This window comes from Lampetra fluviatilis, chromosome 41 (genome assembly GCF_964198595.1).
Source record: "Lampetra fluviatilis chromosome 41, kcLamFluv1.1, whole genome shotgun sequence".
NCBI lineage: Eukaryota > Metazoa > Chordata > Hyperoartia > Petromyzontiformes > Petromyzontidae > Lampetra > Lampetra fluviatilis.
This window is the reverse complement of record NC_136315.1, coordinates 3,752,194-3,772,381: the sequence shown is the minus strand read 5'-3', so window position 1 is coordinate 3,772,381 and position 20,188 is coordinate 3,752,194. Positions and strand designations below refer to the sequence as shown.

At 48.0% G+C, this 20,188-nt stretch overlaps 2 protein-coding genes across 5 annotated transcripts in view; one reads left to right on the top strand and one right to left on the bottom strand.

The window, feature by feature from the left end:
• Positions 1-115: 115 nt before the first annotated feature.
• Positions 116-14,469, top strand: LOC144946466 (heterogeneous nuclear ribonucleoprotein F-like). Of its 3 annotated transcripts, none has more exons than XM_078875359.1 (11): positions 116-134; positions 3,186-3,533; positions 4,060-4,215; positions 5,376-5,519; positions 5,895-6,069; positions 6,914-7,140; positions 8,934-9,052; positions 9,621-9,756; positions 10,244-10,315; positions 11,609-11,909; positions 12,036-14,469. In XM_078875359.1, the coding sequence occupies exons 2-10, from the start codon at positions 3,269-3,271 to the stop codon at positions 11,746-11,748; spliced, it is 1,434 nt and encodes a 477-aa protein (XP_078731485.1). In that variant the 5' UTR covers positions 116-134; positions 3,186-3,268; the 3' UTR covers positions 11,749-11,909; positions 12,036-14,469. The 3 variants fall into 3 exon arrangements, with proteins under 3 accessions (XP_078731485.1, XP_078731486.1, XP_078731484.1); XM_078875360.1 differs by having other exon boundaries at positions 129-269; positions 10,244-10,294; XM_078875358.1 differs by having other exon boundaries at positions 129-269.
• The window catches only part of RUFY2 (RUN and FYVE domain containing 2), a 25,638-nt gene continuing 19,890 nt past the window's right edge, over positions 14,441-20,188 (bottom strand). For both annotated transcript variants that reach the window (XM_078875354.1, XM_078875353.1), the window contains exons 17-19: positions 19,554-19,602; positions 19,282-19,359; positions 14,441-18,408 (exon numbers count right to left, since the gene is read on the bottom strand). In XM_078875354.1, the coding sequence (XP_078731480.1) occupies positions 18,265-18,408; positions 19,282-19,359; positions 19,554-19,602 (271 nt within the window). In that variant the 3' untranslated portion in view covers positions 14,441-18,264. The remainder of the gene's footprint in view (positions 18,409-19,281; positions 19,360-19,553; positions 19,603-20,188) is intronic.

Genomic DNA, 20,188 nt, shown 5'->3' with positions numbered 1-20,188 from the left:
AAGAAACCCACCGGTAGAGGCGGGGTGAGCGCAGAGGGGGAGGAGTCTCGCGCCCCTCCCCCTCGCACCCTCCACCGGAAGTGACTGAGGGGCCGCCCTCCCCCCTCCGACTCAGTCGCTTCCGGTGGAGTGAGGTAAGATGGCGGCCTTCAATTATCGCTTCCCGTCCCACAAACTTTAAACAAAAAGCACGAAAAACAGGAACACTGTCGCTGTTGCTTTCATTTCTCTTGAACAACGAGAGTGGTGACGGTGCAGGGCCGGCTTGGGTGAGATCGTACTTTCATTCGCTTTGCCTCCGGGGGTGGGTTTTGAGTTGAATTCGCTTCGCGGCCTACACGTTTGCGTGCGTTTTTTGAAGCCTTTTCCCCCCCTCGCCTTTATTGACCAATCGCTTGAGCGATATTCCGAATTTGTTGGGAATAATTTAACGCTTTTTTAATCGAAGTAAATCTTTGCACCGTACTCCGTTAATTTTGGTGGTCTCCGGATTCGTGTAAGGTCTGCGCATGTGACAAAATGGCTTTAAATTATGCGTTGTCGAACTAAAACAGTGGCCGCATAGGTCCGCTGTGGGACAGCATTCATTGGGAAGACTTGTAACGCTATTTTAATCGAAGGCAAAGCCGTATCAAGCTCGGTTAAACAATATATTGTTTCAGGTTTCCTGTAAGGGGGCTGCGCTTATGACAAAATGTTGATTTGTGTCAGCGCAGCAGGATAATCAATCGTCGTGTTTGTGTGCCTCCCAAACCCGCACTTTGCCTGCGTGGGAAGTATGGATAAATAACCTGCACGGCGTGCGAAGATCCTCATCCAGCAGTGGATTGACGAGAACGTATATATGCACGGACGAACCTGGTCATTCATAATACAGGAATTGTTTTTTGGATTAGATCGTGTAAATCGAAATGTGTCGTTAAACCTGCCACCACCCGACACAGCCAATTAAGTAAGGTTAGTCGCGTCAGCAAAACATGCCAATTCGTTACTAGTACAGCACCACACCAGTGTGTTGGAGACTAAATCCACAACATTTACAATCCGAGTACGACGTTTCGCCAGTAATTACAACTAGCTTCATCAGGCGACAGGCAGATTTGTGAATACATCCTCCTGCTTCGTTTTTAAATAGAGGGATGGATCTATATGTGTCACTTGTGAGTCCCTTACGTGGTGGGTGAGGGGGGTTAATGAATGCATTTAAATTATACAATGTCCTGTCTTCTTGGTTCTTTCGGTAAAGTCACGTAGAAGGGAAATAATAAAATAATAAAAATAAAACATAATAAAATACAATTCTCACGACGTTTCGGCCACAACACAAGCAGCCGTCCTCTTGTTCTTCACCTGAAGACGGCTGCTTGCGTTGTGGCCGAAACGTCGTGAGAATTGTATTTTATTATGTTTTATTTTTATTATTTCCCTTCTACGTGACTTTATCGAAAGATTTTTTTTTCGATTTAAAGCTTTCGTGACTGCAGGGATTCATCTTCTTGGTTCTTTCGGTAAAGTCACGTAGAAGGGAAGTAATAAAATAATAAAAATAAAACATAATAAAACAATTCTCACGACGTTTCGGCCACAACGCAAGCAGCCGTCCTCAGGCGAAGAATGAGAACATTATCAAGCTAGGAGCTTATATAGGTGTTGCGAGGAGGATTATTATTTTATTACTTCCCTTCTACGTGACTTTACCGAAAGAACCAAGAAGATTTATCGAAAGAACCAAGAAGATGAATCCCTGCAGTCACGAAAGCTTTAAATCGAAATGTCCTGTCTACTCGTAACGAATTTTCATGTTCTCTTTACGTGACAACCCTTAATAATTGGCTGTCGGGTGGTGGCGGGTTCAACGACACATTTACGCGATTTAACCCAAAAAAACTTGTATTATGGATATTGGTCGCGAATGCCTACTGCGTGTTAAATAATCTAATCATATTCACGAATCGTTATCGCCATAATCGATTGTAATCGATGTGCCGGCACATGCCTAAGGAAGCTTCGTGTGTCCTTGACCACATCATACCGACCATTCGGCTCGACGTGGACTTTTCTTTTTGCTGCTCTTATTTGCGCATCGTATTGCACGTGTTTTTAATGTTTACGCTGCTGTTTGTGTTTTTGTCTGTGTGTGCGCGTGTGTTTTTAAGTTTTAGAGGAAGGGAAGTGGTGAGGTGGGAGGGATGATGATGGTGGTGGTGGTGGGGGGGGGGAAACGATGGGGGGGCCCTTTGATGTCTAAACGCCGGAGAGGGGTTGGTGCGGGAGGGGGTGGGGCCGGTTGGGGTGGCGTGGGAGGGCGACGGTGGTGGCGAGGGATTCACATTGGATGGGCTGGGATTGGCAAGTGGGTGGGCTGGCCTGCAATGGAGATGAGTGGGATGGGGTGGATTGTGGAAGTGGCTGGGTGGGGCTGGGGGCTGGAGTCGAGATGGCATGGAGGGGTTTGGTGGAGATGGCTGCAGAGCGTTGGAGTGAAGGTGCTTGGAAAGGTTTGGAGATGGGGAGTGGAGGCAGATGGAGCTGGTTGGGGAGGGAATGTGGGTGGGCCAAGGGGTGTGGTTGAGGTGAAGGTGGTTGGGAAGGGGTCAGTGGCGTCATGCGGTGGGCATGGGCCCTGTGCAAAGAATGAAATGGGACCCCCTCTTCAATTTCTGCCCCCTTAATAGCTTGGCACGTGGGCCCTGGTAATGTTTCACAGCCTGCACACTCAATAGCTGCTCCACTGGTGGAGGTCTGGGTTGGGCGGAGGGTCGGGGTTTGAGTTGGAGGTGGTTGGACGACATCGGCATGAAGGTGGTTTGGTGGAGGTTGCCGGAGAGCGTGATGTCACTGGGGAAAGGGTTGGGTTGGAGTGGAGATGCTGGTGAAAGGTTGGGAGGAGCTGGCTGGAGAGCATTGGCGGTGGTTGAGAAAGGTATGTATTGGAATTGGGGTGGTCGGGAATGGCTTGGGTTGGGTGAACGTGGCTGGAGAGCATTTGGAGTGCAGCTTCCCTCAAAGGGCATGGCTGGATTTGGCGGTGGCTGGGGAGGGCTGCAGTGGGGCCGGATGGGTGCGACCTGGGTGGTTCGGAAGGGGGCTGGGGTTGCGGCTGGGTGGACGTTGGGTGAATGGAGATTCATGCTCAAAGGTCGCGTCAGCAAAAAAGCTTGCCTGCCCCGTGCTGCAACCCGCAGGGGGGAGAGTCTTGGAGTAACGACACAGTGGGCAGCCAGCGACCGCAGCATCATCGCCAGCAGCGGAAGACAAAAGCGCCGTCATGTCGCGTGATTCGCGAGATTCGCGAGATTCGCGAGATGGTCGCGACAGAAGAGACTCGCGTGAGAGGAGAGACTTGCGGGACAGGAGAGACTCGCGTGAGAGGAGAGACTTGCGGGACAGGCGAGACTCGAGAGAGAGGAAGGATTCACGAGAACGCCGAGACCCTCGGGACGCACACTGGGACGACCCCGAAGGATTCGTGGTTCGCGTGCGTGGCCTCCCGTGGACCTGCACTGCCGAAGAACTCCTGGATTTCTTCTCTGGTGCGGCCATGGTGGCTGTTATGGCACTGCCACTCACACAAGCACCCAAGCACAAGGCAGACCCATGAGTAGCTTTACGTCAAGTTTTATTTTACAGGGTAACGTGGACGTGTTAATAAGACCGAGGGTCAATTACAATTGTAACTGTAATGTGTCATTAATTGCAATCAAAATGTAATTGTAATTTAAGCGAACAATGCTGCTGTAAGTGTAATTATAATTGACGCCAGGTTTGGATTTAACTTCAGCTGTACACGCATTTCCCTTGATAAGTGACAAAATGCCTCAAGACATCTGTTTTCCCAGGACCATTTCTCACAGTTCGTCCATAACTAAATGATCATTAAAACAACCAATGTAAATTGAAGCAGAAATTGTATGTTAAACTACTTTTGCATCATACGTAGCCAACCGTGCTCAACGGACGTTCAGAGTGAAGGACAACAAGCTAAACACAAAAATCACTTCTAAAGAAATGTTTTCTTCAAACTAGCGTAATTGAACACGCATGTATTGTCATGTCCAGGCTGCATGCTTATGAACGGGAAGGCGGGCGTGGAGTTTATCAACACGCGGGACGGGCGGGCGAGCGGGGAGGCGTACGTTCAGCTGGAGACGGAGGACGACATGCTGCGTGCTCTCGAGCTGAATCGCAAGCACATGGGCCACCGCTACATCGAGGGTGCGTAAAAACACAAAACGAGTCGAACGGTGACCTCATAAATTAGCTGGGCTGAGGGTTTTTTTTGTTCGGGGAAAAATGGAAGGAACCGGAAAGAGGAAGATCGAACAGAGAATGGCGTGACGACATAAGGCAAAGTTGTGATTATGTGTGTCCAAAATGTTTAGCATACTTCATGACATGCAACAAACTTGAATTTGCCATGTGGGTATTTTTCAGACTGTACACCATGCAAAAATTATAAAAATACACGTTTTTTTTTGGGGGGGGGGGGGGGAGCTCAATAATGCATTTATTTTTTGCACGGCAAGTGAGCTGTGACGTCAAATCTGTCATGTGACCCGCGCGTGGAAGCGTAACGCATTGTAGTGTAGCGGTTAGCGTGCTGCGCTATGAACCCTGCGACCCGAGTTCGATTCCCGCTCACGGCCACCACCGGTGACGACTATTTGAACCGGTCCTGGCCTTCCCCTAAGTCGACTCGGCCTCAAACGAGTATCTGGTGTGGTGTGTGAACATCGCTACTGGGGAGACAAAGGCGGCCGGGCGTGGTGAATCCAAGTCCCGGGCGAAGCCGGGTAGGAAAGCTAGTAAGAGATAAGTGCCAGAAAGATGTGGCACTACTTTTGAGCATATTGGCACAAGACAGAGCAAAGTGTAAACAACGAAATGTGCAGTGGACATCTATGGCAGAGGTCGCAACCGGGTACCCGATACCCGTACCCGACCCGATACCCGGCTACCCGTACCCGGCCGGGTACGGATACGGGTACCCGTTTACGACCCTGGTGCGGCCGGGTACGGGTAGGCCGTGAGTCACTGGTGAGTAACCGTTTGTCACTCATTTCCCAACGTCTTGTCTCTTCTCACAATTCAAGTTCCTAGAATCAACCCACCCGCGCCTGCAACATGGCTTCATCCCAGAGGTCGCAATCGGGTACCCGTACGGCCGGGTACGGGTAGCCGGGTATCGGGTAGGGTACTGGTACGGGTACCCGTTTGCGACCCTGGTGCGGCCGGGTACGGGTAAGGAATCTAAACACGTTTGCGACCTCTGATCTACGGGCTATCTTCCCATGGACCGTGTGATGATGGGGAAGGGGGAAAATTGTTTACGTGGCCGGTGTGGACACCGCCCTCCTATACGCCGCTGCGTGCAGTGTTCAAGTCGAAGAAGAGCGAGCTGGAGTGGGCCCTGGCTCACAACGGGCCGAGCCAGCCCGACACGTCGCTCGAGGGCTGCGTGCGGCTGCGCGGACTCCCCTTTGGGTGCACGCGAGAGGACATCGTCAAGTTCTTCTCCGGTGAGGAATTCTGGCCGTAGTCACCTGGCACCACCAGTCGGTGCTAGAGTTGCCACGTAATGGCAGTACGGGCGTACTTTGATGTACGTTTGGGTTGCGTTCTTGAAAAGTGGAATCTTAATTGGAAAGTCGTATATCGAAATGTATTTACCCATTGTGTCCCATTAAATAAGCTAAGATGCATTCCTCGCAAAATATGTTCTGGCACAATACCTACTAAAGCAACACTTTTCAACACAATATATGTACGTATGTATGTTGAACTTCCTTCGCACCGAAACTTAGCCAACCGCACTAATCCGAGGTGCGATAGTTGTAGGAGGTTGCTAAGAAACTCTTAACTTCCACTGGGTGCGACCTCGCGTCCGCGTGCAGCCACTGAAGGATCCTCCGCTGTGTACAACATCTCGCCGTACGACATCTCGCCGGATGGCATCGTCATCCCCCTCGACCACCAGGGCCGCAGCACGGGCGAGGCCTTTGTGCAGTTCGTGTCGCAGAGCCTGGCCGACATCGCGCTCGGAAAGCACAAGGAGAAGATGGGCCACCGGTACGGGCTGGTCAATCATTCAGTTTGTCGTCGTTGGCTTGTTCATTTGTGCACGTGTGTGGTGGTGTCCTCGATAAAGTTGATAACCAACGTACACATTTTCTTTTTTTATATTCGCTTTCCAACCGAGGTTCAAAGCGTTTATGCTTTAGCTCCATTTGTCCGTGATTGGTGGGGGGGGGGTTCAGGGCGGGTGTGGGAATTAGAACTTTTAAAGATGATGCGGTATAAACACATCTGTAGTTGAAAGTTGTGTTACTATTATTGAAAACTGGCAAAATTTATCAAAGGATTGCTCAACTTGTGGACCATCCAGAGCAAAAAGGACTTTTGCAACCCAAAAAAACATTTTTAATTTGATGCTGGACTTCATTTGGCTAAATCCCATCTCTGAGAATTTAAAATATCAGTTTAATACATCGGTTTGACTGTCACGTGATGAACACGACTCTCGAATGGCAGGTTAACCTCTGCTCTGTGAACCAGAGATCGCTCTGGTCCACAGAGAAGAGATCTTGGTGGTTTCTTGTAGCTGCAGGAAATCGCCCAGTTATTTTGTTTAGTATAAGGATTTGCATTTATAGGACAAATGCTTTGGAAACTTTATACCACATCTGAGCATTCCAATGTCCTGCTGTGGCCTGCCTAAGGGCAGCCCCCTATCTGTCCCCGTGCGGCGTAACATGAACACATGTACTGGCCCGCAAGTGAGCGTTAATGTGCCAGTTGGGTTGCGGGGGGGTTGCGGGGGGCGGCATTGCCACGTGACTTTACCCAACGGAGTTATTTGCAAGTAAATACGTTCGCTGATGTGTTTGAACACAAAATATTCAAACTCTTTCAGGTACGTGGAGGTGTTCCGCTGTAGCCGAGGGGATTTCCGGGGCGTCTACGAGCTTGCGCGCCGGCACGCCCTGAGGCGTGGGCCCTACGACCGACCCAGCGTGAGCCCAAGGGGCTCCTATGGGAGCAGCGGGGTCCACGGGGGCAACTACGCCGGAGGCTACAGCGGAGGCAACAGTGGGGGGTACGGGCCGGACCGAAACTACGATCGTCTGCGACCGGTCGCTGGTGAGCTACGTCGCCGTTGTTGGCTGTGTGTCGTTTGGGACAATGGGCAGCAACGTGTGTGGGGGGCGGGCTGCACCGAGGAAATGAGCATTGAGTACTGTTTCTCTTCCCTGCCATATTCCCCCTAATGATGTTTGGGTAGCTGCCTGCCTGCCTGCCCTGGTCCTCGGCACTCATTCCTATCTTGAGCCATCTCCACAGCCTCTCTCAACACGTCACCGCGTCCTGGTTGACTGCTTGCACCTGCTAGGCCTGCCCTTCGTTCTCCACGCTCCGATTCTGTGTTCACCGTTTTTTCTCCCTGCGATGTTATATTCCTCTCACCACACGTCCTAAGCCATCTTAAGTCAGCTTTCTTTGAGCCTTTCTGGAGATGGGTACCACCACTCTTGACTTCTTCCTCGTCCCTTAATTTGTCATTTTTCTAAGTAGTCCTAAAGTGCATCTTGTCATCCTCATTACTGTGGTTTGCAACATCTCCCTGGTTTTTACAGCGCATATGCCAATATCAGTCTCATTATTGCCATCTTTCACTTTCCACCGTGTTGTCGGAACACTGCCAAGTATATGTACAAATGTCATTATAGTTCTTCAAACTTTGGTGTCAAACCTTGATCGCGTTTTTGTTATTTTCAACATTGCTATCAATGCCAGATATGACCTCATTCGTCGATTTAATCGATTAAAAGCAATTCATTACCCTTAAATATATATGTAAGCATCAAATTATCTGCGTAGGAATCCTTCATAAATGATGCAGTTACACAAATTGTATGCCAATTTTCATTGTGTTAATTCCCATATTCCTGTTTATGATTTTATGGTTTGATTATGACACTTTACATTAATTATATTATCTCCCTTTATATCTTGACTTGAAGCTTTCGTGACTGCAGGCATTCATATTCTGTGGGTCTTTCGGTAAAGTCACGTAGATAGGTTCAAAGAAAATAACAAAATAAAACTACGACGTTTCGATCGCAACACAAGCGGTCGTCATCAGGAAAATTTTATTTTTTCCCTTTTACCTGATAACGACCGCTTGTGTTGCGATCGAAACGTCGTAGTTTGTTTTATTTTGTTATTTTCTTTGAACCTATCTACGTGACTTTACCGAAAGACCCAAATAATATTTCTCCCTTTATATTGTTAAAAAAGCCTCATCTCAAAGGGCCCATTCCAGGTCAGAGAAAAATATTCTGCCGAGTGGAACCAACGAGACGGATCAAACCACACAAATAAGAATGGATTATTAAATCAAACCATGAATCTTGACAATTCAAACCATGGCGGGGAGCGCAGGAGTTACATTGTTAGATTCCTATTGTTTAGAAGATTTTATATTGTTCTTGGTGGCTGGTGCAAACAAAGTTGCACGCGTTTTTTTTTTCCTTCGGAGCCTTGGATGGCCTTGTATCTATGCCACGAAGGCGCCACGGGGTAATCAATTAAACGTGACATTTTTTTTTATCTTCTTGGTTCTTTCGGTAAAGTCACGTAGAAGGGAAGTAATAAAATAATAAAAATAAAACATAATAAAATAATTCTCACGACGTTTCGGCCACAACGCAAGCAGCCGTCCTCAGGTGAAAACCAGGTCTGTCGAGAGGCGGCTGCTTGCGTTGTGGCCGAAACGTCGTGAGAATTATTTTATTATGTTTTATTTTTATTATTTTATTACTTCCCTTCTACGTGACTTTACCGAAAGAACCAAGAAGATGAATCCCTGCAGTCACGAAAGCTTTAAATCGAATTTTTTTTACTTTTAACTGTTTGTGCCCCCGTCGCGACAGGTTTCAGCGGCCGTAGCTATAGCAGCTACGGCTCAGCGGGCACGTTCCAGACCAACACGGGCCACTGCGTGCACATGCGCGGCATCCCCTTCCGAAGCACCGAGGAAGACATCCTGGAGGTGCTGATCTCAACCCAGCCGGCCGGAGCAAAACCAGAATGCTTGCAGCAAAGTCACGCAAACCTAAAAACTAAAGCATCTCTTTGTAGATATAACGTGGCCAGATGTACCGTGTATGGGACCTTTTTTGGCGGTATAATAATGAAAAAAAATAGGCTTTGCCCTTTCTGGCAATAAAACAGGTGTTCAAATGTTCAAACGCCAAATAGATACTTTTTTGCAAGGGATGGAAACCACACGTACTTGGGGCAAAACATGCAAACAAACGTGCAAAAGGTATCTCTTTTGTGTTTGAACATCTTAACACGTGTTTTTTTCCCAGAGAGGGTAAAGCCTATTCTTAATATTTGCATGAGATATTCCTTGTTTCACACGTCATGGGTTCTTTAAGAGAGAAAACAGTCAATCCACAACCCATATAAATCGTGCCATGGATAACTATTGTTATTTGCATTACAAATATGATGGAAGCGGGCAATGGTTGTTGTGGAAGGATTGACAATTCACCGTCGGTGGTGGCGGTGTTGTTGCGTGTGTGCGGCCCATCGCGATGCCGCCGTTTGCGCAGTTCTTCTTGCCACTGGCGCCCGTGAGGGTTCACATCGAGTACGAGGTGAACGGACGCGCCACGGGGGAGGCGGACGTCGACTTCGCGACGCACGATGACGCAGTGCGCGCCATGGCAAGGGACAAGGCGCATATGAGTGAGACCGCCGATGTCAACAACGTGGCTCTGCATCATCATCATCATCATCGCTGTCATTGTCGTCAACACCACCGGCATCACCAGTGTCACTATCTTCAGCAGCAACATTACCGCAACTCACAACAAAAATATCACCATCTCAATCGTTGACGTGACTACTTACTCCAATCACCACTGTGTACATCATTTGTTACCATAAAAGCCATTCACATGACTACACACATCACTAGCATCACAGCTGCTCCCATCATACACCAACAGCCGTGCCCCATAACCAACACCATCGTGTACATCACCACCGCCGCTAGCGCCATCAACATCGCCATAATCGACATCCACCACCACCATCGGCATTTCCCGTCACTGCCGTCATCGCCGCCGCTGAAACCCCCCCGTGTGAGATGTGGTCGCTTGTGCACGTCCGCTTTATAGCTCATCGGATTCCTCTGGCATTAACAAAGATTTCTGATTCTGCTTTCTTGCAGAACACCGCTACGTGGAGCTGTTTCTGAACTCGACGGCGCACAGGGGCTACGGTGAGCGGAGCCCAGAAACCCGTGAGGGCATAAAAACGCACGCACGCCTGCACTCACTACCTACACCGTGCCCTTGAAAAACGGGGATAATTCAGAGGGATGGTGTACCATGCTATTTCTATGTTCCTAGCTGAACGCTGTTATTTTGACGAAGACCAAATTTAAACCCATTCACAGTTGGCGATGTTATGTTTCCTTCTGCCAAAAGTGGTGCGATCAAGCAATCGCAAGGCTGTAACTTTACTTGACTGACAACATAGTAAACTTATACAACAGGATGCTTAATACGCTCTTGAAATGAACCTTATGGCGGGACCCCGGTGACCCGAATAAACGGAAGTCTAAATCGTAATTCAATTTTGGCGACTCCGTCCCACCGCGCACATAAACGCCGCGACCCACCTGGCGCGGATCATTCTGTTGTCGTCCAAGCGTAGCGAGGACGAATGCGCGGAAGAGCAGAACAAGCGAATGCACTCCATGCTCGGGTATGGGCAGGATCATAAGTCTAATCCAAAGCTGCTCAAACTGCCTACACGACTTAAGTCCTTTATTTGTCATAACGTTATGCATAATACAGTGAAACTGCTCTCTTATCTTCATTATTTGTGACCTACCAATGTCTGCAGCCAGGATCAATCGATGACAATCCTATTACGTGCAGATATTTAACAGATGAGATGCGTTGCACCGTTAATTCCTCCTGTTTGATCATACTTCTCTTGTACGTATGCATCTGTGCAGATAGGTTTTTTTGCGGTTAAGCCATAGTCCTCACATGCGGATAAGAGGAGCGGCGACCCACTACTCTGTAGAGTAACATTTGTATAAACGCTTGTTACAATATGAACAGCGCATTGAAAACGCGTACTATTTTATGTACTGTTTACAAAGTGTGTTCACAAAATCCAGAGAAACACGATGATTGACAGAGGGGTGTAAATAATTTTTTAGATAGTGTATTTAAATAGCGGTACTGCAGGTAAGTAGTTTTTAGTTTTAAAGGCATCGTTTAACAAGACAACACTTGCCACCATCCTTCAAACCCATTGGTGAAAAAGAGCAAAGTTTTTCTTTACATTATAATATTATGTTTACATTATAATATTTTACATTATAATATAGTGTTTATGTAAGAGCCGGGGGCTTATGTGACCACGGGTTCCCGCCATAAGGTTCAAATGTGTATGTAGATTTACCGCTAGTCGCTTTGAGAAAATGTCACTTGGGGAATCTAAAATGTCGCTCGATCTGGCAACAAAATCACTACAAGTTGACAATGTCGTGTCCCCCCCCCCCCCCATCATCTGCCAGGAGGTGGCTCGAATGGCGTGGCATGCTACAGCTCCAGCATCAGCAGCAGCCGGCGCGGCGGAGGCTGGGACCGCGACAGGGACCGCGACCGCGATCGCGATCGGATCCGTGACCGAGATCGCGACCGCGATCGTAAATGAGCTGCAGGGCCGATGAGATGGGGGGGGTGGTGGTGGGGGGTGAGTGCGGTCCCTTCTTGTCTTGCACAGAAGCGCCCCGACGCTATCTCGTTTGGTTCTTTCAGTGCTGTCCTGTTTTCCGCGTGCCCTTGAAGCCGTGATGCACCGGGGCAACTTTAGAGGCAGTAATTCTAGATTTGAAGCTTTCGTGACTGCAATGATTCATATTCTCAGGTTTTTTCGGTAAAGTCACGTAGGTAAAAACATTAAAATTAATGACTTTACCGAAAAAACCTGAGAATTTAGAGGCAGTCATTGCTGGCAATCAACAATGGTGGCGGCGGTCGCCGCGATGCATTTCTGTTGCAAGAAATGGTCAACTGCCATCGCATTGCAGAGAGGTCCCACGACTACTGGACATCGCTACGTAGGCCAATCATTGCTCTTGAAAAACTTTTCAACATTGTTTTTTATTGACAAGACAAATCCCATGAGACTCCATGCCCGTTGCTGGTACCCAGTTGCCACAGTTGGTCAGCACAGTAAATGCATTGCCGGTGACGATTCTAAAATTTCCCGAATGTATCGTAGCCTCTAAGCATGGTACAGGGCCCATTCCCGTTTTTGTGAAATTATCCCTGCCCCCCCCCATCCTCTGCCTTTCCTGTGATGAAAAAGTCTGCCCTGTCAGTAAGTGACTGATGACACTTGTTTCTTCTTCAATATTAGTCCATTAGAAGGGTAATAATGCATCTGGTTCACCACTATTCCAAGGCTTTAATCCCCACTTGGCCGCATTACACGCGATCACAACTCAGGGGCGCGTTGCAGCAGGATGATGCGTTTTCCCGGCAAGCGATCCCTCGATTCCCTCGTTGTGGACACACTCGGCCAGGTCTGGCAAGTTTCGTCTTCATTTTTAAGTGTTGTATCCATATTTTTCTGGATTTTCCACACGTAACCATTTTTCAGGTTAACGCTCAAACTTACTGCGTGTGAATGTGCATGGGAGTAAACCCAAGACCTCAACGGTGGTGCTATATAATGCTCACATCGCACCCTCACAGGCCGTCGATGGTAGCGACCAGACTCTAGATTCCGCTGCTGCGCTGGAAACTGTCCCGTCGGTCCCCCCCCTGCCCCCCCCCCCCCTCAGTCCCCAAAATAGTGGACCAACCCAAATCTTGGAGACTTGGGCTATTTCCAGTGCCACGCGTTGGTGAGTCTGGGCGCTACCAGTGTCGGCATGCGGTGGTGGAGGGAGGGGGGAAGAGGCTTGCAGCCAATGGTGAGGTCTCTATTTTATACACATGCGTGTTTAACCAAGTAAAAAAAAGTGTTCAGAGTTGATACGGCATTCAAAGTGAAGGCGGAATGGTGGTGCGAGCGGCGGTAAAGAAATGACCGTTAGTCCTTTTGCTTTGAAAATAGTAAATACTTCACAATGTATATATTGTCACACGTTCACAATTTTTTGTTGCCCCTGTTAGGCCATGGACTGTTCACTCACCCCCTTGATGTCAGTTCTTGGTGTCAATATATCATTTGTTCGGGACAAGAGGTTGTCTCTTTCAGTCGTAACAATTTACTTTCTGCCTTCCTGGCAATTCTAAAAAAAGAAATTGTGATTTGATACATTTTATTTTTAATACTGGTTAACGTAACACCGACAAGTGACGACAGGGATGACGATGTGAGCCCATAACATACGAGTAATAAAATGTAATTTCCATATTTGGGGGGTTGACCTGTATGAAGTTCTTACACATGATTTTTTAAAATCTATCGTTTGCTGAAGAATCGATATTGATGGGTAAGTGCATCATTACATGTCTGTGTTTGAACAGCAGTTTGGCAAGAAAGGGGGCACTCGGTGAGCATCGACTGAGAGCCCTGTGTCTTTGAATTACTGTGTTCTTGTTTATTGGGGTTTTTACAATTTAGTTAATTTCAAGTGTTCTGGGAATTTTTTTTTCTAGAAAGTTCTATGAGGTGGTCAGGGTGGCTCAAGAGAACGAGGCAGCCACTTGTGATGAAGCTGTTTCAAGTGTAGAAAGGAGCCCCCCCCCCCCTCGGTTGTCAATGACTGCACAAAAAACCCCAATATTAAGATTTGGTTTTGGCTTCAATTGGAAAAATTCCATTTCTACAAATTAAAATACAGTAAAACCTTGGATTGCGAGTAACTTGGTCTGCGAGTGTTTTGCAACACGAGCAATTTTTTTAAAATAAATATTAATTTGATAAATGAGCGAGGTCTTGCAATACGAGTAGTACGTGTATACGCTTTGTCTGCCGAGCGTCACGTGATCACAACTGATAGACGAGTGCTTTGGATCACAAACACGTTTCCCGAACGAATTATGCTCGCAATCCAAGGTTTTACTGTATTGGGTTGACTCGGCAAATCCATTGAAAAATCCCTCTCGCAACCATTCGGGGCGTGACAGGGTACTCAGAATTTTTCTTAAAATGGATTCGACATCACATACCACAATTGGAATTGTAGGAAAAATATCACGTGTTAATTTTGTATTTCAACATATTGCAAGTAACGTTTGCAAAGCTTTGTTGATGGCGTAACAATTATTTTGATACAAATGACTTCAGCTGGAAGCCAGCACCCCCCGTCCCCCCTTGTCTTTTAATAAACCAAGGTTACTGCAACGTGGTGTTTTTATATGGTTAAAAAAAATATTAAAACACTCGGGGAGTCAACTACAAAATTTTATTTCCAGAAAACCTAAAGCAACCAACGTGACAGATTGAAATGTTCATCTTTTCTGACCCAACTGTACAGAAACATTTTTAGCAAGCCAACGATGGTGCAAATTGTCTCAAGCAGCTTTATTCACAACCCCGGTGGACATGCGTTGATGTTTTGACTTCTGTAAAATGTTGGCGTTCCGAATAAAAAATACAGCTCTCGACAAAATCTCATTTGGGTCAGCATCGACGCACGTAGCCCTCTACCTGGCATGCTGTAAAATAAACATTTAGTTTATACACATATAAAAATATCATTTACAAGTCCTCTCACCCACGACACTGCTGAAGCCAATGAACGTTAAACTCCCTCACATGCAAATACACCACAACACGAATTCGCTTTTCCATTTCATATTGGTAACGTGTAAAATTATAATCTCGTGTTTTACTTTGTTCTTAGCGAATAGTTTTTATTTCAGTATAAGTTTGGGGGCAGGGTTTGGGGGCTGCTCTGGTATGCATAGCAGGCTTCAGTCACTGGCCATAGCTAACATTGGTGGTGAGTGATATTACATTAACCGGTACTAATCCACCATCTCGCACTGACCAGCATGGTGAAGTATGATCAAACAATTTCATGACTGCCGCTGTGTGGGGAGGCTGTCATCCGGCAGTGGATTGACCACTGTAAATTACTATATACACTTAGAATATTAAAATACACATTTTTAAATCGTATTATATTTTAAATAGATTGTTATATTTATTTGTAGAATAAAAGCACTCAGATTTGTATTGACAATTCTGATTCATTGTTTTTCTGGCCCAACGACTTGCATGCATTGGCTTCAGCGTGCGAAAAATCAGTTCAGTCATTTGACCCCGCGCTTTAAGCATCGCGATGCAACCAAGGCACTCCCATCGCAAACACTCCGCCCCCCCACACCACAGCTGGGACTGCCGTTTGTAAGCATCGGCAAGTGGAGGCACGGCTTTCGGGAGGCACGGCTTTCGGGAGTCCCCCAGATACTCCGAACAGAACCGACATTCATGGCGTTGGCCAGCATCTCAATATAGGATCACAGAGGTCAAGCAAATTGTTGGCACAGGTTCAGTCGGGTTGCCTTCCCGCTTGCCCGCGGGTTTTTCCCGCGCCTTCGACAACTGCGCTTGTTACAATTTCTACCGCGCTTTGAGATTGCAATATTGCGCTTTGCTGTTACTCACCCATGCTGACACAAACACGCAACCGAAAAAACTAAAACTGCTCGTGTTTTTATTTACGCATCGGTGTGTGGGCTGTCCTGTACGAGTACGGAGCTTGGTTAATGGAGAAGAAAAAAAAGACTTCACTTTCAGATGTCCCGTCCAATGATATCACTGCAGAGTTACTGCTGTAACTTTTTTAGCTCGCGACTGCAGTGGTGGTGTATGAAAATCGGTGTGGAGTGTCATTCGAGTAGTCCTGAAAAGTCATTGCAAGGTCAACCTCAAGAACAAAGCTTCATAAACGGTGTCAGCCTGCGAACAAGTCTGGAAACCAGCTGTGCAATGATTCCCCAAGAGAATTTCATCATCAGGGATTTGGGGTCCTGGTCCGAGAATATTTTTGTTCGTCTCATCTTTGCCATCTCATTTGGATCGTTTTTTCTTCTTCTAACACGTCCACTTGTATTCATTCTCTCTGCCTAAATTTACACCACGTATAATCGGCATCGCAAACAATCAATTCTCGTATGCACGGTTCGCTGCCAGGCATTTAAATTGTTTACATGCCTAATCAGGTATGTACACATTGCATTTATTGTAACTTGCTGACCCAGCCCCTGCTGGACATCTGTGAATTTGAGCTTCATAGCTCATCAGATTCCCTCCAAGATAAAGATTCTGATTCGGACTTTTAAAAAAAACACCCGTTTGTTGGTAGAGTTGCATCTTTAATCGCGCCAAAATTACCGCGCGTGCAATAATGCCAGTAGTAGTAGCAGCAGCGGTTGTTAGCGCACCCGTGGAATGGACTTCCTCCGAAACGGAGCGACGTCAGTAACGCGGACGATAACCGTTGGCTGAACGTTGCGTGCACGGCACGCGCTCGAGAGGGTCTCTGCGGAATCAAACGAACCCTCATATCCGCCACCCTACCCACCCACCGCGGCTAGCGGCCGGGACGACCAAGGAAGGAGACCACGTCCTGGGACTCCCAACTAAACCCCTCATTTGTGCAGAGGCGAGAGATGAACGATCAGAACAACAAAAAAGCAAAGAGCAACACCCACGCAGCGCCGAGCCCGATAAACACGTGCAGGCGTGTTGGGGCGAGAGATTGCCACCTGTCCCGGTTTTCCCAGGACGTCATTATCAGGAAGTTGTCCTGGTACATCTGTGAGATTTCTGGTATTTTGATCTGTGGTCTTCCCAGGATGTGAAAATAAAGACCCCAGTGTCATTTGAGTAAAAATACAGCACCCAAGGCATTGCATTTAAGTGCAGTTCTCCCCTCTGTGTACATATGCGAGACATTCTTGCCGGGATATGCCGTCATTTTCCTGTAATTCAGAGGTGGCAACCCGAGTGTGGGCACAAACACCAACGTCATTGGCACCTCAGTTTAATGGGCTAGGACTAATGCCAGCAGTGTTAAGAGCCATAGCTCAGCTGCAGCACTGCTGAGCTCTTGTGCATACATGTAGATGTGTGTGTGTGTAGTTGGGATTGTATTTGGTGCATCTGCCAGCCACGGAAGCCGATAACAACCTGGATTGTCCCATGAGCTATCTACCACCGGTAGGCCTCTGTCACTTTTCAGGTGGCCTCAAAGTGCCCGCAAGCCTGGCACAAATCCCATTATTGTGACTTCAACGCCACTTGGTGGCGAATGGCAGCTGCCGTGCGTCGGGAGTGGTGCAGTGGCTCGCACGACCTTACAACCCGGATGACCTGGGGCCGCGGTTAGAGCGAGATTAAATCCTGTTCAATGGATATCAATTTGTGTCAAGTCAACAGTGGTTGTACAAAAGCTTCACTCACACCTGCCATAGTAATGTGGAATTTCCACCATCGGCTTAGGGTTGTAAACACCTTCCCCACGCTCTTTCGAACCAGCAAACCGCCGACTTAACAGAACCTGCCTCAACCGTTTGCTTGTACACGGACACGTAACGGTTTGCCTCGCTCGCGATTCGGAGAATTATCAATGTTCGGGTTCACGGTTACATCCGAACATTTATTTTGCCAACGGCGGTGAAGGTAGCAACAAGCCTCTAGGTAGCTTTGACGGGGTCACGCGAGCCAATATTCGCACACCGCGCACGCCCCAAAAATAACTCGCTGTCGCGAGTGTGTAGGTGGTGCAACTGCACCGAGGCCCAGGTTCCGGGCTACAAAGTAGAAGGAAAATTGGCCCCAGTTTCATTCCTAAAAACTATAAAAAAAAACTATTTATATTTTAACAGATAAGGCCCAGTGAACTATACAGCTCTTTTTTTATAAGCAACCTGGCCACAAATGATAGCTCAATGAAGTGGCTTATCACGTGGACAATTACAGCAGCCAAATACCTTACACCGGGGCGAGGAATCGGTTTAAAATTAGCGAATCCAGGTGGTCAACTCAGCCAGATCCGATCGCCTCAGCGACAGAGGCAACGCCGCGACACGTACACGTTCGTTCGATCCGTATGCCCCGGACGACCAGCACTACCTAGCAGCGTGCCGCTAAGCAGAGGGATAGATCACCGACTGCGGTTGTGTGTATGCGTATGGCATGTGTGCACGTGGGCGCGTGCGTACGTACGTGCGTGCGTGCGCGTGCGTGCGCGTGTGCGTGAGCTCAGACGGCGCCTGATGAGTATCTCTGCAGGAGCAGCGCGTGGCACAGGTCGCACACTCGCACCGGCTTCGGGGACGACGGCAGGGGCAGCTCGTTGTCCGAGCACGAGTTGCAGAAGATCTCCCCGCAGTTCCGACAGTGGTGCTTTAAATGCCGACCGGGTGCGGGGTGAGGACGGGGTGCGGGGTGAGAGATGGGGTGGGGGGGAAGGTGAGAAAGTGAGGTTTCTGCATTACGCCACTCTGTTACGCTCTGCACCACACGCAGGCTTGCCTGGATAGCGTACAGGGCTGCAACGTGGCCTGGTGGAAGTGAATCCCCCGCTTAAAGCAAAGGTTCGTGGCTCGAATCGAGCCGCCGCCTTCGTTATTTGGCGCCGCAGTGGCGAGATGTTAACTCCCTCGCCTGGTGTGCAGGAAGTCGTGGGAGTGATCACGACCCTGACGCCTGCGGCTGTATATTTGGAGTTTGCGTGTCTCTCTCCCCCTGTGGTCACGCGGATTTTTTTCCGGGTCAACACGCGTTTAGAGTATTTGGCTGCCATAAATTGACACGATAAGCCACTTCGTCGAGCTATCATATGTGGCCAGGTCGTTTCTGAAAAAGAGCTGTATAGCTCAGTAAGCCTTATCTGGTCAAATATATATTTCCTAACAGTTTTTATAGTTCATTACCGCGGTGTAAATAAGCATGTCGTTTGCTTCGCAGTGGATGCTAAAGATCCCGTGACGTCACTCACGAGAGTGGGCCACCCCCCCCCCCCCCGTGCGTGACAGTATCACGATAACAATTCCCTACGAGAGAATGTACGACGTGTAAACTGCAACAACAAAAAAAACTTGGCGGCAGTCATGAGACTCGGTGAGACATTCACTGCTGCAGGAGGGCAGGTCTGTGGGGGGTTATTTGACCAAACGAAACCACCGCGCTAGTAAAGCATGAGTCGGTGAAGGAAAGGGGGAGAGAGGCCTGGAACCGGTTCCGATCTAATGCCCCCACACCATAAGAATGATTTACCTTGCGCCGAGAGATGGAGAATTCCTTTTCGCAGAGCTTGCAGTTCGTGGCGTCCTGGTCCTTCAGCCACACCTGACCCTGCAACAACGTCAGTCGCACGCCGACATCGTTACGTCCGTGCCGATAATCGGTCCGTCCCAAAAAACTCCGCATGTAGCCATTCACCCCTCCTCCCGATGTCGGCATTCACGAATCAATGACAAAAAAAACACTTATTGAAAGGACGCTTCTGATCTGTCATTAAAGGACCCTGTGAGGTTAGATCGACTCACCTGTAGTGCCTTGTTAACCTCCTTGATGTCTTCCATCTTCAACTTTGATCTAAACGTGAAGTTTACGGGAAACGGCAGAGCGGGGAGACGCGTTACTACCGGGCAGGAAATTCGCGGTTACTTTAGACGGCGAGCTTACAAGAGTGCAGGTAATGGTGCCTGGTTTCTTAGATTTGAATGTACAAATCTTACTCGCCGTCGCCTGGCACGGGCAGCCTGTAACACAGTTTGCAAAAACCAACGTTTGAAGTTCGCTCGCCGGAAGTTCCTTTGAAAGTGTGTGCATACGTGTGCGGCGGTGTAGCAGTTAGCGCGCTGCACTGCGCTACGAACCCGGTGACCAGAGTTTGATTCCCGCTCACAGCCAACACCAGTGACGATTATCTGAACCAGTCCTGGGCCTCCCCTAAGTCGACTCTGCCTCAATTGAGTACCTGGTGCGGTGTGTAGTAAACATCGCCACTCGTAAAAAATTTAAATTAATAAAAGTAAAAAAATAAAATTTACTTGATACAGCAATCGTGCCGTGACGGTTCCACCTGAAGACGGAAGCTTGTATTGCCTCCGAAACGTCGTGATTTTAATTTAATTTTTTTACTTTTACTTTTATTAATTTAAATTTTTTACCTACGTGA

What these genes read in the sequence shown, in the direction of transcription:
- LOC144946466 (XM_078875359.1), top strand. Translation starts at nt 3,269, where the DNA reads ATGTCGCGTGATTCGCGAGATTCGCGAGATTCGCGAGATGGTCGCGAC. An exon ending in ACTCCTGGATTTCTTCTCTG is followed by an intron (nt 3,534 to 4,059) that starts GTGCGGCCATGG and finishes TGTCATGTCCAG; the next exon opens with GCTGCATGCTTATGAACGGG. An exon ending in CCGAGGAAGACATCCTGGAG is followed by an intron (nt 9,053 to 9,620) that starts GTGCTGATCTCA and finishes CCGTTTGCGCAG; the next exon opens with TTCTTCTTGCCACTGGCGCC.